At 50.1% G+C, this 17,510-nt stretch overlaps 1 protein-coding gene across 1 annotated transcript in view; it reads left to right on the top strand.

Annotated features, from left to right (window-relative positions):
- The window catches only part of LOC137523088 (uncharacterized), a 66,133-nt gene extending 50,802 nt beyond the window's left edge, over positions 1 to 15,331 (top strand). The window contains exon 5 of the mRNA XM_068243297.1: positions 14,371 to 15,331. Within this exon, the coding sequence (XP_068099398.1) occupies positions 14,371 to 14,564 (194 nt within the window). The 3' untranslated portion in view covers positions 14,565 to 15,331. The remainder of the gene's footprint in view (positions 1 to 14,370) is intronic.
- Positions 15,332 to 17,510: the final 2,179 nt, after the last annotated feature.

The following is a 17,510-nucleotide window of genomic DNA, read 5'->3' as shown; positions in this document are numbered from 1 at the left end:
GACCCCTCAACTTTTACCTAAAAAAACAGGAAAAAAATATCAACTCGAGTATAAGCCGAGAGCCACAAATGCAGCAGCATTAGACTGTAGCAAGTTAACCTCCTTGGCGGTAACCCCGAGCTACAGTCGGGGAAGAAAACCGCAGCTCAAAGTGGTAACCCCGACCTGTACTCGGGGTAGCCGCCGGAGGTTCTATGCAGAGCAATGCACGTAGTGGGCGTTTCAACTCACCTCCCGGAGGATCCCGACGTCGGCCACCATTCTTCTTCCTTCCCTCCGTGACTCTGCTCCCCACTGGTGAGATCACCGTCTGTTGCAATGACGACAGCCAGCAATCTCACTATAGGGTTAGCGCCACCCAGAGGATGGAGGGAAAACTGCAGCGCTGGAGCCCAGGGAGGTGAGTGAGTGCTGGGGCTGCTGCAGACTCTCTGGTGGTATGATTTTTTTTTCAGGATTTTAGGGTCTAAAAGCACATGAAAAAATTCTACCGCTTCTAAACCCTAAAATAGAACAGAAAGAATCATACCGCCAGGGAGGTTAATAAACGTAGTATTTTTTCTTCTTGTGACAATATACTGTATTACAGGATTCCATGGCATACCCCCTTGTGGCAGACCATTGCACCCCTCCCTCACCACAATGAGAATAAGTGGCTCGGTACTAAGGGCCGCTTCAGCCCTGCCATCACCATGTGCAGAGTTGTAGAATGATGAAACATTGGTATCCGTGCTGTTCCCCATTCCCCCCCCCCCCCCGCCAGATTGAAATGTGTGCCGCTGCCAGGCCTGCGATGTCTCTGCGTCCCTTCCGAGTGCCCCCATCGGGAGCCCAGCATTAACGGCCTCCTTAGCCCCGCAGCAATTGCCATGTGCAGAGTTGTAGTGACGGAACATTTGGTATCCGTGTGACACTTCCTCCCTCCCCCTGCTGCTAGATTGGAATGTGAGAATCAGTTACAGGCTCATTGTTATGGCGCCCTCTAGTGGCTCCTGTTATCACATGCACCACTGCAGGGATCATAGCGATAAGCCTGAAACTGACCGGCAGAGGGATCCCCACGCAGCGCAGATACAGACACAGGTCTGGCGGTTTATCACATTTTAATCTAGCGTGGTGGGAGGAGTTACATGGCTACCAAATGTTCCATCACTACAATTCTGCACATGGCAATCGCTGGGGAGGGGGGGGGGATAAAGTGGCTGTTGACGCCGGGCTTATTATTCTCATTGCGGTGGGGGGAGGGCCGACTATTGACTGTTAACTCAAAGACAGGCAGAGGCCCTCACTTTTGGGCCACCAGGAGAAAAGCACAATATAAATGTTCTGTGACTTGTGTCTAATCAGGGGCGTAGCAATAGGGGGTGCAGAGGTAGCCACCGCATCGGGGCCCTTGGGCCAGAGGGGCCCCGAAGGGCCCTCACTCAACTGCAGTATTAGCTCTCTATTGGTCCTGTGCTCATAATAATCACTTCTATAGATACTTTGAATAGTGGTAATCCTTAACAAGCTGCTCCCCATCCCCTTCTTGCTCCTCTGACACTGCAGTTGCCATTGGCAGGGATTGCTATGTATAGAGTGCTTGGGGGTAATCAGTAACAAGCTGCTCCCCATCCCCCTCTTGCACCTCTGACACTGGAGTTGCCATTGGCAGGGATTGCTATGTATAGAGTGCTTGGGGGTAATCAGTAACAAGCTGCTCCCCATCCCCTTCTTGCTCCTCTGACACTGTAGTTGCCATTGGCAGGGATTGCTATGTATAGAGTGCTTGGGGGTAATCAGTAACAAGCTGCTCCCCATCCCCTTCTTGCACCTCTGACACTGTAGTTGCCATTGGCTGGGATTGCTATGTATAGAGTGCTTGGGGGGTAATCAGTAACAAGCTGCTCCCCATCCCCTTCTTGCACCTCTGACACTGTAGTTGCCATTGGCAGGGATTGCTATGTATAGAGTGCTTGGGGGGTAATCAGTAACAAGCTGTTCCCCATCCCCTTCTTGCTCCTCTGACACTGTAGTTGCCATTGGCAGGGATTGCTATGTATAGAGTGCTTGGGGGTAATCAGTAACAAGCTGCTCCCCATCCCCTTCTTGCTCCTCTGACACTGTAGTTGCCATTGGCAGGGATTGCTATGTACAGAGTGCTTGGGGGGTAATCAGTAACAAGCTGTTCCCCATCCCCTTCTTGCACCTCTGACACTGTAGTTGCCATTGGCAGGGATTGCTATGTATAGAGTGCTTGGGGGTAATCAGTAACAAACTGCTCCCCATCCCCTTCTTGCACCTCTGACACTGTAGTTGCCATCGGCAGGGATTGCTATGTATAGAGTGCTTGGGGGTAATCACTAACAAACTGCTCCCCATCCCCTTCTTGTACCTCTGACACTGTAGCTGCCATTGGCAGGGATTGCTATGTATAGAGTGCTTGGGGGTAATCAGTAACAAGCTGCTCCCCATCCCCTTCTTGCACCTCTGACACTGTAGCTGCCATTGGCAGGGATTGCTATGTATAGAATGCTTGGGGGTAATCAGTAACAAGCTGCTCCCCATCCCCTTCTTGCACCTCTGACACTGTAGTTGCCATTGGCAGGGATTGCTATGTATAAAATGCTTGGGGGTAATCACTAACAAACTGCTCCCCATCCCCTTCTTGCACCTCTGACACTGTAGCTGCCATTGGCAGGGATTGCTATGTATAGAGTGCTTGGGGGTAATCAGTAACAAGCTGCTCCCCATCCCCTTCTTGCACCTCTGACACTGTAGCTGCCATTGGCAGGGATTGCTATGTATAGAGTGCTTGGGGGTAATCAGTAACAAGCTGTTCCCCATCCCCTTCTTGCACCTCTGACACTGTAGTTGCCATTGGCAGGGATTGCTATGTATAGAGTGCTTGGGGGTAATCACTAACAAACTGTTCCCCATCCCCCTCTTGCACCTCTGACACTGTAGTTGCCATTGGCAGGGATTGCTATGTATAGAGTGCTTGGTAATCAGTAACAAGCTGCTCCCCATCCCCTTCTTGCACCTCTGACACTGTAGTTGCCATTGGCAGGGATTGCTATGTATAGAGTGCTTGGGGGTAATCAGTAACAAGCTGCTCCCCTTCCCCTTCTTGCACCTCTGACACTGTAGTTGCCATTGGCAGGGATTGCTATGTATAGAGTGCTTGGGGGTAATCAGTAACAAGCTGCTCCCCGCCCCCTTCCTGCACCTCTGACACTGTAGTTGCCATTGGCAGGGATTGCTATGTATAGAGTGCTTGGGGGTAATCAGTAACAAGCTGCTCCCCATTCCCTTCTTGCACCTCTGACACTGTAGTTGCCATTGGCAGGGATTGCTATGTATAGAGTGCTTGGGGATAATCAGTAACAAGCTCCTCCCCATCCCCTTCTTGCACCTCTGACACTGTAGTTGCCATTGGCAGGGATTGCTATGTATAGAGTGCTTGGGGATAATCAGTAACAAGCTCCTCCCCATCCCCTTCTTGTACCTCTGACACTGTAGTTGCCATTGGCAGGGATTGCTATGTATAGAGTGCCTGGGGGTAATCAGTAACAAGCTGTTCCCCATTCCCTTCTTGCACCTCTGACACTGTAGTTGCCATTGGCAGGGATTGCTATGTATAGAGTGCTTGGGGGTAATCAGTAACAAGCTGTTCCCCATCCCCTTCTTGCTCCTCTGACACTGTAGTTGCCATTGGCAGGGATTGTTATGTATAGAGTGCTTGGGGGTAATCAGTAACAAGCTGCTCCCCATTCCCTTCTTGCACCTCTGACACTGTAGTTGCCATTGGCAGGGATTGCTATGTATAGAGTGCTTGGGGATAATCAGTAACAAGCTCCTCCCCATCCCCTTCTTGCACCTCTGACACTGTAGTTGCCATTGGCAGGGATTGCTATGTATAGAGTGCTTGGGGGTAATCAGTAACAAGCAGCTCCCCATCCACTTCTTGCACCTCTGACACTGTAGTTGCCATTGGCAGGGATTGCTATGTATAGAGTGCTTGGGGGTAATCAGTAACAAGCTGCTCCCCATCCCCTTCTTGCTCCTCTGACACTGTAGTTGCCATTGGCAGGGATTGCTATGTATAGAGTGCTTGGGGGTAATCAGTAACAAGCTGCTCCCCATCCCCTTCTTGCACCTCTGACACTGTAGTTGCCATTGGCAGGGATTGCTATGTATAGAGTGCTTGGGGGTAATCAGTAACAAGCTGCTCCCCATTCCCTTCTTGCTCCTCTGACACTGTAGTTGCCATTGGCAGGGATTGCTATGTATAGAGTGCTTGGGGGGTAATCAGTAACAAGCTGTTCCCCATCCCCTTCTTGCACCTCTGACACTGTAGTTGCCATTGGCAGGGATTGTTATGTATAGAGTGCTTGGGGGTAATCAGTAACAAGCTGCTCCCCATTCCCTTCTTGCACCTCTGACACTGTAGTTGCCATTGGCAGGGATTGCTATGTATAGAGTGCTTGGGGATAATCAGTAACAAGCTCCTCCCCATCCCCTTCTTGTACCTCTGACACTGTAGTTGCCATTGGCAGGGATTGCTATGTATAGAGTGCTTGGGGGGTAATCAGTAACAAGCTGCTCCCCATCCCCTTCTTGCACATCTGACACTGTAGTTGCCATTGGCAGGGATTGCTATGTATAGAGTGCTTGGGGGGTAATCAGTAACAAGCTGCTCCCCATCCCCTTCTTGCACCTCTGACACTGTAGTTGCCATTGGCAGGGATTGCTATGTACAGAGTGCTTGGGGGGTAATCAGTAACAAGCTCCTCCCCATCCCCTTCTTGTACCTCTGACACTGTAGTTGCCATTGGCAGGGATTGCTATGTATAGAGTGCTTGGGGGGTAATCAGTAACAAGCTGTTCTCCATCCCCTTCTTGCACCTCTGACACTGTAGTTGCCATTGGCAGAGATTGCTATGTATAGAGTGCTTGGGGGTAATCAGTAACAAGCTCCTCCCCATCCCCTTCTTGTACCTCTGACACTGTAGTTGCCATTGGCAGGGATTGCTATGTATAGAGTGCTTGGGGGGTAATCAGTAACAAGCTGTTCTCCATCCCCTTCTTGCACCTCTGACACTGTAGTTGCCATTGGCAGGGATTGCTATGTACAGAGTGCTTGGGGGGTAATCAGTAACAAGCTCCTCCCCATCCCCTTCTTGTACCTCTGACACTGTAGTTGCCATTGGCAGGGATTGCTATGTATAGAGTGCTTGGGGGGTAATCAGTAACAAGCTGTTCCCCATCCCCTTCTTGCACCTCTGACACTGTAGTTGCCATCGGCAGGGATTGCTATGTATAGAGTGCTTGGGGGTAATCAGTAACAAGCTGCTCCCCATCCCCTTCTTGCTCCTCTGACACTGTAGTTGCCATTGGCAGGGATTGCTATGTATAGAGTGCTTGGGGGGTAATCAGTAACAAGCTGCTCCCCATCCCCTTCTTGCTCCTCTGACACTGTAGTTGCCATTGGCAGGGATTGCTATGTATAGAGTGCTTGGGGGTAATCAGTAACAAGCTGCTCCCCATCCCCTTCTTGTACCTCTGACACTGTAGTTGCCATTGGCAGGGATTGCTATGTATAGAGTGCTTGGGGGTAATCAGTAACAAGCTGCTCGCCATCCCCTTCTTGCACCTCTGACACTGTAGTTGCCATTGGCAGGGATTGCTATGTATAGAGTGCTTGGGGGGTAATCAGTAACAAGCTGCTCCCCATTCCCTTCTTGCACATCTGACACTGTAGTTGCCATTGGCAGGGATTGCTATGTATAGAGTGCTTGGGGGGTAATCAGTAACAAGCTGTTCTCCATCCCCTTCTTGCACCTCTGACACTGTAGTTGCCATTAGAGTTGGGCCGAACGGTTCGCCGGCGAACGTGGTTCGCGCGAACTTAGGTGGTTCGCGTGCGGGTGTCGCACGCGAACGTTTTGCGGCAAAAGTTCGCAAAAAATCGGTTCGCCCCATAATGCACCTGAGGGTCAACTTTGACCCTCTACATCACAGTCAGCAGGCCCAGTGTAGCCAATTAGGCTACACTAGCCCCTGGAGCCCCACCCCCCCTTATATAAGGCAGGCAGCGGCGGCCGTTATGGCCACTCGTGTGCCTGCATTAGTGAGAGTAGGGCGAGCTGCTGCAGTCTCTCATAGGGAAAGATTAGTTAGGCTTAACTTCTTCCTGGCTGCATACCTGTTCTGTTCAGTGAGCCCTCAGCCCACTGCATACCTGTACTGTGATCCTGCCACTGCATACCTGTTCATTGATCCTGCCACTGCATACCTGTTCAGTGATCCTGCCAGTGCATACCTGTTCATTGATCCTGCCACTGCATACCTGTTCAGTGATCCTGCCAGTGCATACCTGTTCATTGATCCTGCCACTGCATACCTGTTCAGTGAACCCGCCACTGCATACCTGTTCTGTTCAGTGAACAGTTTGGTGTGTCAGTGTGAAGCAGTACCTTAATTACACTACCTGATTGATGTATACACATGCAAGATGTTTTAAAGCACTTTAGGCCTGTCATTTAGCATTCAATGTGATTTCTGCCCTTAAAACGCTGCTTTGCGTCAAATCCAGATTTTTCCCGGGGACTTTTGGCATCTATCCCACTCCGCCATGCCCCCCTCCAGGTGTTAGACCCCTTGAAACATCTTTTCCATCACTTTTGTGGCCAGCATAATTTTTTTTTTTTTTCAAAGTTCGCATCCCCATTGAAGTCTATTGCGGTTCGCGAACTTTAACGCGAACCGAACCTTCCGCGAAAGTTCGCGAACCCGGTTCGCGAACCTAAAATCGGAGGTTCGGCCCAACTCTAGTTGCCATTGGCAGGGATTGCTATGTATAGAGTGCTTGGGGGTAATCAGTAACAAGCTGCTCCCCATCCCCTTCTTGCTCCTCTGACACTGTAGTTGCCATTGGCAGGGATTGCTATGTATAGAGTGCTTGGGGGGTAATCAGTAACAAGCTGCTCCCCATCCCCTTCTTGCTCCTCTGACACTGTAGTTGCCATTGGCAGGGATTGCTATGTATAGAGTGCTTGGGGGGTAATCAGTAACAAGCTGCTCCCCATCCCCTTCTTGCTCCTCTGACACTGTAGTTGCCATTGGCAGGGATTGCTATGTATAGAGTGCTTGGGGGTAATCAGTAACAAGCTGCTCGCCATCCCCTTCTTGCACCTCTGACACTGTAGTTGCCATTGGCAGGGATTGCTATGTATAGAGTGCTTGGGGGGTAATCAGTAACAAGCTGCTCGCCATCCCCTTCTTGCACCTCTGACACTGTAGTTGCCATTGGCAGGGATTGCTATGTACAGAGTGCTTGGGGGGTAATCAGTAACAAGCTGCTCCCCATCCCCTTCTTGCACCTCTGACACTGTAGTTGCCATTGGCAGGGATTGCTATGTATAGAGTGCTTGGGGGTAATCAGTAACAAGCTCCTCCCCATCCCCTTCTTGCTCCTCTGACACTGTAGTTGCCATTGGCAGGGATTGCTATGTATAGAGTGCTTGGGGGTAATCAGTAACAAGCTGCTCCCCATTCCCTTCTTGCACCTCTGACACTGTAGTTGCCATTGGCAGGGATTGCTATGTATAGAGTGCTTGGGGATAATCAGTAACAAGCTCCTCCCCATCCCCTTCTTGCACCTCTGACACTGTAGTTGCCATTGGCAGGGATTGCTATGTATAGAGTGCTTGGGGATAATCAGTAACAAGCTCCTCCCCATCCCCTTCTTGTACCTCTGACACTGTAGTTGCCATTGGCAGGGATTGCTATGTATAGAGTGCCTGGGGGTAATCAGTAACAAGCTGTTCCCCATTCCCTTCTTGCACCTCTGACACTGTAGTTGCCATTGGCAGGGATTGCTATGTATAGAGTGCTTGGGGGTAATCAGTAACAAGCTGTTCCCCATCCCCTTCTTGCTCCTCTGACACTGTAGTTGCCATTGGCAGGGATTGTTATGTATAGAGTGCTTGGGGGTAATCAGTAACAAGCTGCTCCCCATTCCCTTCTTGCACCTCTGACACTGTAGTTGCCATTGGCAGGGATTGCTATGTATAGAGTGCTTGGGGATAATCAGTAACAAGCTCCTCCCCATCCCCTTCTTGCACCTCTGACACTGTAGTTGCCATTGGCAGGGATTGCTATGTATAGAGTGCTTGGGGGTAATCAGTAACAAGCAGCTCCCCATCCACTTCTTGCACCTCTGACACTGTAGTTGCCATTGGCAGGGATTGCTATGTATAGAGTGCTTGGGGGTAATCAGTAACAAGCTGCTCCCCATCCCCTTCTTGCTCCTCTGACACTGTAGTTGCCATTGGCAGGGATTGCTATGTATAGAGTGCTTGGGGGTAATCAGTAACAAGCTGCTCCCCATCCCCTTCTTGCACCTCTGACACTGTAGTTGCCATTGGCAGGGATTGCTATGTATAGAGTGCTTGGGGGTAATCAGTAACAAGCTGCTCCCCATTCCCTTCTTGCTCCTCTGACACTGTAGTTGCCATTGGCAGGGATTGCTATGTATAGAGTGCTTGGGGGGTAATCAGTAACAAGCTGTTCCCCATCCCCTTCTTGCACCTCTGACACTGTAGTTGCCATTGGCAGGGATTGTTATGTATAGAGTGCTTGGGGGTAATCAGTAACAAGCTGCTCCCCATTCCCTTCTTGCACCTCTGACACTGTAGTTGCCATTGGCAGGGATTGCTATGTATAGAGTGCTTGGGGATAATCAGTAACAAGCTCCTCCCCATCCCCTTCTTGTACCTCTGACACTGTAGTTGCCATTGGCAGGGATTGCTATGTATAGAGTGCTTGGGGGGTAATCAGTAACAAGCTGCTCCCCATCCCCTTCTTGCACATCTGACACTGTAGTTGCCATTGGCAGGGATTGCTATGTATAGAGTGCTTGGGGGGTAATCAGTAACAAGCTGCTCCCCATCCCCTTCTTGCACCTCTGACACTGTAGTTGCCATTGGCAGGGATTGCTATGTACAGAGTGCTTGGGGGGTAATCAGTAACAAGCTCCTCCCCATCCCCTTCTTGTACCTCTGACACTGTAGTTGCCATTGGCAGGGATTGCTATGTATAGAGTGCTTGGGGGGTAATCAGTAACAAGCTGTTCTCCATCCCCTTCTTGCACCTCTGACACTGTAGTTGCCATTGGCAGAGATTGCTATGTATAGAGTGCTTGGGGGTAATCAGTAACAAGCTCCTCCCCATCCCCTTCTTGTACCTCTGACACTGTAGTTGCCATTGGCAGGGATTGCTATGTATAGAGTGCTTGGGGGGTAATCAGTAACAAGCTGTTCTCCATCCCCTTCTTGCACCTCTGACACTGTAGTTGCCATTGGCAGGGATTGCTATGTACAGAGTGCTTGGGGGGTAATCAGTAACAAGCTCCTCCCCATCCCCTTCTTGTACCTCTGACACTGTAGTTGCCATTGGCAGGGATTGCTATGTATAGAGTGCTTGGGGGGTAATCAGTAACAAGCTGTTCCCCATCCCCTTCTTGCACCTCTGACACTGTAGTTGCCATCGGCAGGGATTGCTATGTATAGAGTGCTTGGGGGTAATCAGTAACAAGCTGCTCCCCATCCCCTTCTTGCTCCTCTGACACTGTAGTTGCCATTGGCAGGGATTGCTATGTATAGAGTGCTTGGGGGGTAATCAGTAACAAGCTGCTCCCCATCCCCTTCTTGCTCCTCTGACACTGTAGTTGCCATTGGCAGGGATTGCTATGTATAGAGTGCTTGGGGGTAATCAGTAACAAGCTGCTCCCCATCCCCTTCTTGTACCTCTGACACTGTAGTTGCCATTGGCAGGGATTGCTATGTATAGAGTGCTTGGGGGTAATCAGTAACAAGCTGCTCGCCATCCCCTTCTTGCACCTCTGACACTGTAGTTGCCATTGGCAGGGATTGCTATGTATAGAGTGCTTGGGGGGTAATCAGTAACAAGCTGCTCCCCATTCCCTTCTTGCACATCTGACACTGTAGTTGCCATTGGCAGGGATTGCTATGTATAGAGTGCTTGGGGGGTAATCAGTAACAAGCTGTTCTCCATCCCCTTCTTGCACCTCTGACACTGTAGTTGCCATTAGAGTTGGGCCGAACGGTTCGCCGGCGAACGTGGTTCGCGCGAACTTAGGTGGTTCGCGTGCGGGTGTCGCACGCGAACGTTTTGCGGCAAAAGTTCGCAAAAAATCGGTTCGCCCCATAATGCACCTGAGGGTCAACTTTGACCCTCTACATCACAGTCAGCAGGCCCAGTGTAGCCAATTAGGCTACACTAGCCCCTGGAGCCCCACCCCCCCTTATATAAGGCAGGCAGCGGCGGCCGTTATGGCCACTCGTGTGCCTGCATTAGTGAGAGTAGGGCGAGCTGCTGCAGTCTCTCATAGGGAAAGATTAGTTAGGCTTAACTTCTTCCTGGCTGCATACCTGTTCTGTTCAGTGAGCCCTCAGCCCACTGCATACCTGTACTGTGATCCTGCCACTGCATACCTGTTCATTGATCCTGCCACTGCATACCTGTTCAGTGATCCTGCCAGTGCATACCTGTTCATTGATCCTGCCACTGCATACCTGTTCAGTGATCCTGCCAGTGCATACCTGTTCATTGATCCTGCCACTGCATACCTGTTCAGTGAACCCGCCACTGCATACCTGTTCTGTTCAGTGAACAGTTTGGTGTGTCAGTGTGAAGCAGTACCTTAATTACACTACCTGATTGATGTATACACATGCAAGATGTTTTAAAGCACTTTAGGCCTGTCATTTAGCATTCAATGTGATTTCTGCCCTTAAAACGCTGCTTTGCGTCAAATCCAGATTTTTCCCGGGGACTTTTGGCATCTATCCCACTCCGCCATGCCCCCCTCCAGGTGTTAGACCCCTTGAAACATCTTTTCCATCACTTTTGTGGCCAGCATAATTTTTTTTTTTTTTCAAAGTTCGCATCCCCATTGAAGTCTATTGCGGTTCGCGAACTTTAACGCGAACCGAACCTTCCGCGAAAGTTCGCGAACCCGGTTCGCGAACCTAAAATCGGAGGTTCGGCCCAACTCTAGTTGCCATTGGCAGGGATTGCTATGTATAGAGTGCTTGGGGGTAATCAGTAACAAGCTGCTCCCCATCCCCTTCTTGCTCCTCTGACACTGTAGTTGCCATTGGCAGGGATTGCTATGTATAGAGTGCTTGGGGGGTAATCAGTAACAAGCTGCTCCCCATCCCCTTCTTGCTCCTCTGACACTGTAGTTGCCATTGGCAGGGATTGCTATGTATAGAGTGCTTGGGGGGTAATCAGTAACAAGCTGCTCCCCATCCCCTTCTTGCTCCTCTGACACTGTAGTTGCCATTGGCAGGGATTGCTATGTATAGAGTGCTTGGGGGTAATCAGTAACAAGCTGCTCGCCATCCCCTTCTTGCACCTCTGACACTGTAGTTGCCATTGGCAGGGATTGCTATGTATAGAGTGCTTGGGGGGTAATCAGTAACAAGCTGCTCGCCATCCCCTTCTTGCACCTCTGACACTGTAGTTGCCATTGGCAGGGATTGCTATGTACAGAGTGCTTGGGGGGTAATCAGTAACAAGCTGCTCCCCATCCCCTTCTTGCACCTCTGACACTGTAGTTGCCATTGGCAGGGATTGCTATGTATAGAGTGCTTGGGGATAATCAGTAACAAGCTGTTCCCCATCCCCTTCTTGCTCCTCTGACACTGTAGTTGCCATTGGCAGGGATTGCTATGTATAGAGTGCTTGGGGGTAATCAGTAACAAGCTGTTCCCCATCCCCTTCTTGCACCTCTGACACTGTAGTTGCCATTGGCAGGGATTGCTATGTATAGAGTGCTTGGGGGTAATCAGTAACAAGCTGCTCCCCATCCCCTTCTTGTACCTCTGACACTGTAGTTGCCATTGGCAGGGATTGCTATGTATAGAGTGCTTGGGGGTAATCAGTAACAAGCTGTTCCCCATCCCCTTCTTGCTCCTCTGACACTGTAGTTGCCATTGGCAGGGATTGCTATGTATAGAGTGCTTGGGGGTAATCAGTAACAAGCTGTTCCCCATCCCCTTCTTGCACCTCTGACACTGTAGTTGCCATTGGCAGGGATTGCTATGTATAGAGTGCTTGGGGGTAATCAGTAACAAGCTGTTCCCCATCCCCTTCTTGCACCTCTGACACTGTAGTTGCCATTGGCAGGGATTGCTATGTATAGAGTGCTTGGGGGTAATCAGTAACAAGCTCCTCCCCATCCCCTTCTTGCTCCTCTGACACTGTAGCTGCCATTGGCAGGGATTGCTATGTATAGAGTGCTTGGGGGGTAATCAGTAACAAGCTGCTCGCCATCCCCTTCTTGCACCTCTGACACTGTAGTTGCCATTGGCAGGGATTGCTATGTATAGAGTGCTTGGGGGTAATCAGTAACAAGCTGCTCCCCATCCCCTTCTTGCTCCTCTGACACTGTAGTTGCCATTGGCAGGGATTGCTATGTATAGAGTGCTTGGGGGTAATCAGTAACAAGCTGCCCCCCATCCCCTTCTTGTACCTCTGACACTGTAGTTGCCATTGGCAGGGATTGCTATGTATAGAGTGCTTGGGGGTAATCAGTAACAACCTCCTCCCCATCCCCTTCTTGCACCTCTGACACTGTAGTTGCCATTGGCAGGGATTGCTATGTATAGAGTGCTTGGGGTAATCAGTAACAAGCTGCTCCCCATCCCCTTCTTGCACCTCTGACACTGTAGTTGCCATTGGCAGGGATTGCTATGTATAGAGTGCTTGGGGGTAATCAGTAACAAGCTGTTCCCCATCCCCTTCTTGCTCCTCTGACACTGTAGTTGCCATTGGCAGGGATTGCTATGTATAGAGTGCTTGGGGGTAATCAGTAACAAGCTGCCCCCCATCCCCTTCTTGCACCTCTGACAGTGTAGTTGCCATTGGCAGGGATTGCTATGTATAGAGTGCTTGGGGGGTAATCAGTAACAAGCTATTTCCCATCCCCTTCTTGTACCTCTGACACTGTAGTTGCCATCGGCAGGGATTGCTATGTATAGAGTGCTTGGGGGGTAATCAGTAACAAGCTATTTCCCATCCCCTTCTTGTACCTCTGACACTGTAGTTGCCATTGGCAGGGATTGCTATGTATAGAGTGCTTGGGGGTAATCAGTAACAAGCTGCTCCCCATCCCCTTCTTGTACCTCTGACACTGTAGTTGCCATTGGCAGGGATTGCTATGTATAGAGTGCTTGGGGGTAATCAGTAACAAGCTCCTCCCCATCCCCTTCTTGCACCTCTGACACTGTAGTTGCCATTGGCAGGGATTGCTATGTATAGAGTGCTTGGGGTAATCAGTAACAAGCTGCTCCCCATCCCCTTCTTGCACCTCTGACACTGTAGTTGCCATTGGCAGGGATTGCTATGTATAGAGTGCTTGGGGGTAATCAGTAACAAGCTGTTCCCCATCCCCTTCTTGCTCCTCTGACACTGTAGTTGCCATTGGCAGGGATTGCTATGTATAGAGTGCTTGGGGGTAATCAGTAACAAGCTGCCCCCCATCCCCTTCTTGCACCTCTGACACTGTAGTTGCCATTGGCAGGGATTGCTATGTATAGAGTGCTTGGGGGTAATCAGTAACAAGCTGCCCCCCATCCCCTTCTTGCACCTCTGACACTGTAGTTGCCATTGGCAGGGATTGCTATGTATAGAGTGCTTGGGGGTAATCAGTAACAAGCTATTTCCCATCCCCTTCTTGCAGCTCTGACACTGTAGTTGCCATTGGCAGGGATTGCTATGTATAGAGTGCTTGGGGGTAATCAGTAACAAGCTGCTCCCCATCCCCTTCTTGCACCTCTGACACTGTAGTTGCCATTGGCAGGGATTGCTATGTATAGAGTGCTTGGGGGGTAATCAGTAACAAGCTATTTCCCATCCCCTTCTTGCACCTCTGACACTGTAGTTGCCATTGGCAGGTTTTGGTGCACCGTATCAATTGTTATGTATAGCGTGCTTGGGGGGACCCCATTGTAAAACTTGCATCGGGGCCCACAGCTCCTTAGCTACGCCACTGTGTCTAATAATAGAGCTATGCACTACACCACCGCTCATATCTATACTCTCAATTCCATGCCACCAATTCTGACCCTTTTCCACCCTGTATTATGTGGTGCATGTGTCTTACTTCATATGGGTTGTGTTATAGTGTTGATGTGTTGTATAGTTGAAGGGCGTGGGGGGGGGGGGGAAGGGTGGTTGACACACGTTTACTTGCCAGGGGTGACAACAAGGCCAGAAACTGCCCTGATGGTGCCTCTATAAATATAATCTCACTTACCTTGACTGTCATGGTAACATGGCTTCTGTTTTCCCCCACAGGACCGCCTCCAGTCACCTCATCAGTACACGGGTGTGGCACACCAGGACTGTGTAATGTTACTCAACTGGACATAAGGACCGGAGACAGGGAGCGCCAACTGAAGTTTTCCTGCAACAGCGCAGATAGCGCCGCCCCACGCAGCCTGTTCATGCTGGTCCTGACACCTGTCCTCCTGATAAAAGTCCTGGGATAAACCCGCACTGTGACATTTACTTGGGTCTCGTGTAAACTTCAAGTCTACCTTTCAGATAAATTTAATTCAAAACTGTTAAACTGACACCAATTCTATTTCCACTGGAAACTTTCTGTTATTCAAAGGACCACTATCGCAAAAAAAGTAGGCAGTTAAAATCTAAAAAAACCGGCAGGTTTTGGGCCAGTCCATCTCCTCATGGGGGATTCTTGGGGCTTTCATTGCTTTCAACAGCATTTCCTGAGGTGGCGGTTTAACTGCCAAAATAGTAAGATACCAGCCGGCCTCCCTGCTCACCTGCACACTATTTTCTCAGTTAGACTTTGCAACTGCTGTTCAGGAAATGCTGTTGAAAACAAAGAAAACCCTGAGAATCCTCCATGAGGAAATAGACTGGCCCAAAATCTGTCGGTACTTTTTGTCGCGATAGTGGTCCTTTGAAAGATAAACGTTTAACATAATCAAATCTGTTTGTAGAGAATTTTGAGCCACTGGAATGGAGTATCTGCAGGGCCATCACTACAAATCATGGGGAACCCCGCCCCCTGCAAAATTTTGATAGGTCCCCCAGCATTCCTGCCCCTCTCCCCTTCCCTCTCTGGTGATAACTACATTTTGGTGCCACCATGAACCCGCAATAACAACGTGGCCACCACCATGGGCATAATAATGGGGTCTGCAGGCTGCAGCCCCTGCTCCCGTGGAAAGGGCCCTGGGGCCCGCTCAGGGCCATTTTGGGGGACTGGAGGGGACATTGCATAAGGGAAAAGCCATGGCCACACTCGGCGGGGAGGTCCACTCCTCTCTCACCTCGGGCTCTTCCCTCTGCGCTCCCCTCCAGCTTAAATTAGTGTCTGGGCAGCGGGCAGATACATACCTTCCTTGCGTTCCACCGGGAATGTTCCTCTTTCCAGCGTCTGACGTCACTTCCTGTATAAACAGGAAGTAGTGTCAGATACTAGAGTGAGGAGTATCCGCGGTGGAACGCAAGGAAGGTACGTGTATTTGCCCGCTGCCCAGACACTAATTTAAGCTGGAGGGGAGCGCAGAGGGGAGAGCCCGAGGTGAGAGAGGAGTGGACCGTCCCCCCTCCCCGCCGAGTGTGGCTATTTTTTTCCCCTCATGCAGCGTCCCCTCCAGCCCCCCAAAACGGGCCTGAGCAGGCCCCAGGGGGGGCCCTCAGAATCTCTGCAGGAGGGCCGGTGGCTCCTAGTTATGCCCCTGGCCGCCACAATAACATGACTCCTACCATCCATAGCAACTGTGGTCACCAATGGTTTCTCAACCACCCCAATCCTTCCCTCCCACCACGTAAAAGTGTGATCCCCGTGGTTTAGGCCAGCAGTCACCTAGAGTGCCCCCAGGTAAAAGCGTGGCCATGATGGCGCCTTCTCCCATCCATACCAACTGGAGTCACTAGAACTTCCATAAAAGCAGCCAGTTCCCTCCACCCATAACAAGTCTCATCCCCAACCTCAAGTACAAGTGTGGCCATCATGACTCATCCAACCGACAACGAGTGTGGCCAAAACACGTGCGGGGGTGTGTGGGTTGAGGAGCATTGTATGAGGGGGGGGGGGGTGAAGGTAAGTGATTGGGGGTTTTTGAAGCCTCCCCACTCCCTGTACAGTCACAATGCTCTCTCTTGAATAGTTTCCCATCTCCCATCAGGCAATCAGCTGGTCTTTTTCCTGTTCCCGGGAAAGTTAGGTCTCCCCAAGGGGGCGCTAGTAGTAGGATATTAAAGAGTAGAGATGGTCATTAACATGCTGATAATTTCAAGTTGATGTACATTTCATTGTCATTTTATTCAAATGTAAGCACTTTGCAATTGGACCAATCAGATAGACTTAGAGATGACAGACTGGTCCACTTTCAAGTGGCGTAAATTGACACAAAATGAATTTAAAGCTTGGATTTAGGCAGCATTATTAGCATTTCATTGAGGTAAACTATGATTAAATTGCAAATGTTGATGTCTTAGGTGACAGTGGCATATCGGACGGCCTGATAATGTATTGCATAGCACTCGCTTTTTGCAGCGCTGGGTCTCAGATTTGAAAACCCAGCCAGGGCACTATCTGCGGGGAGTTTTTTTGCTCTCCCCGTGCCTGTGAAGGGTTTTCTTCAGCCTCTCTGGTTTCCTCATGCATCACACATATATAGAGATAAGAGAATTGGCTTCCCGCTAGAATTGGCCCCTTATGGTGCCCATACACTTACTCGATTTCCCGCCAATAGTCAGCAGATTCCATCACTGTGTTTGAATCTGCTGTGAAATCGATATGCAAACGTTGACCGTTCAACCGATTTCCGTCCGAAATCAATCGATCCCGTCGATCTGTCTGCGCAGAAGATTTTGCTCGATCACTAGTGGGTCGGGAGTGCGTCGATAGCGGCGTTCGAATGTCCGACGACCAACGCTAGTGACAATACATTACTTGATCCGGCCGGCATGTCCCCGCGGTCTCTTCATCGCACTGGGCTCGGGCTGGCTTCACTTACTTCCTGTCAGGAGAAGTTTAAACAATACTGCGCCCTCTACTGTTTAACCTTCCACCGACAGTAAGTAAAGTGAAGCTGGAGTCCAGAGTGGAGAAGAAGACATCGGAGACCGGGGGACTCACGCCGGCCGGATCAGGTAATTTATGCTGGGGGTGAGGGCAGTGGCAGCTCCACAGATTGTGAATCGATTCGATTCAAAATCTGTTTGCAGTGTAGGCAGCCAATAGATCACTCTTTGATCAGATTCAATCACAGAGGGATCTATCTGCTGGTCGATCTGGTGGCAATGGACCGGTATATGGCTGCCTTTAGACTATGATGGACATATGACTATGGTAGGGATTAGATTGTGAGACAGCTAGAGATATGACTATGTGCTCTGTACAGCGCGATGTGGAAGATGGCAGAGCTACATAAAAAATAAATAATAATGTCCCATAT

The sequence above is a fragment of the Hyperolius riggenbachi genome, chromosome 6 (assembly GCF_040937935.1).
Source record: "Hyperolius riggenbachi isolate aHypRig1 chromosome 6, aHypRig1.pri, whole genome shotgun sequence".
NCBI classification, from domain to species: Eukaryota; Metazoa; Chordata; class Amphibia; order Anura; family Hyperoliidae; genus Hyperolius; species Hyperolius riggenbachi.
This window is presented reverse-complemented; position numbering and strand designations above follow the sequence as displayed.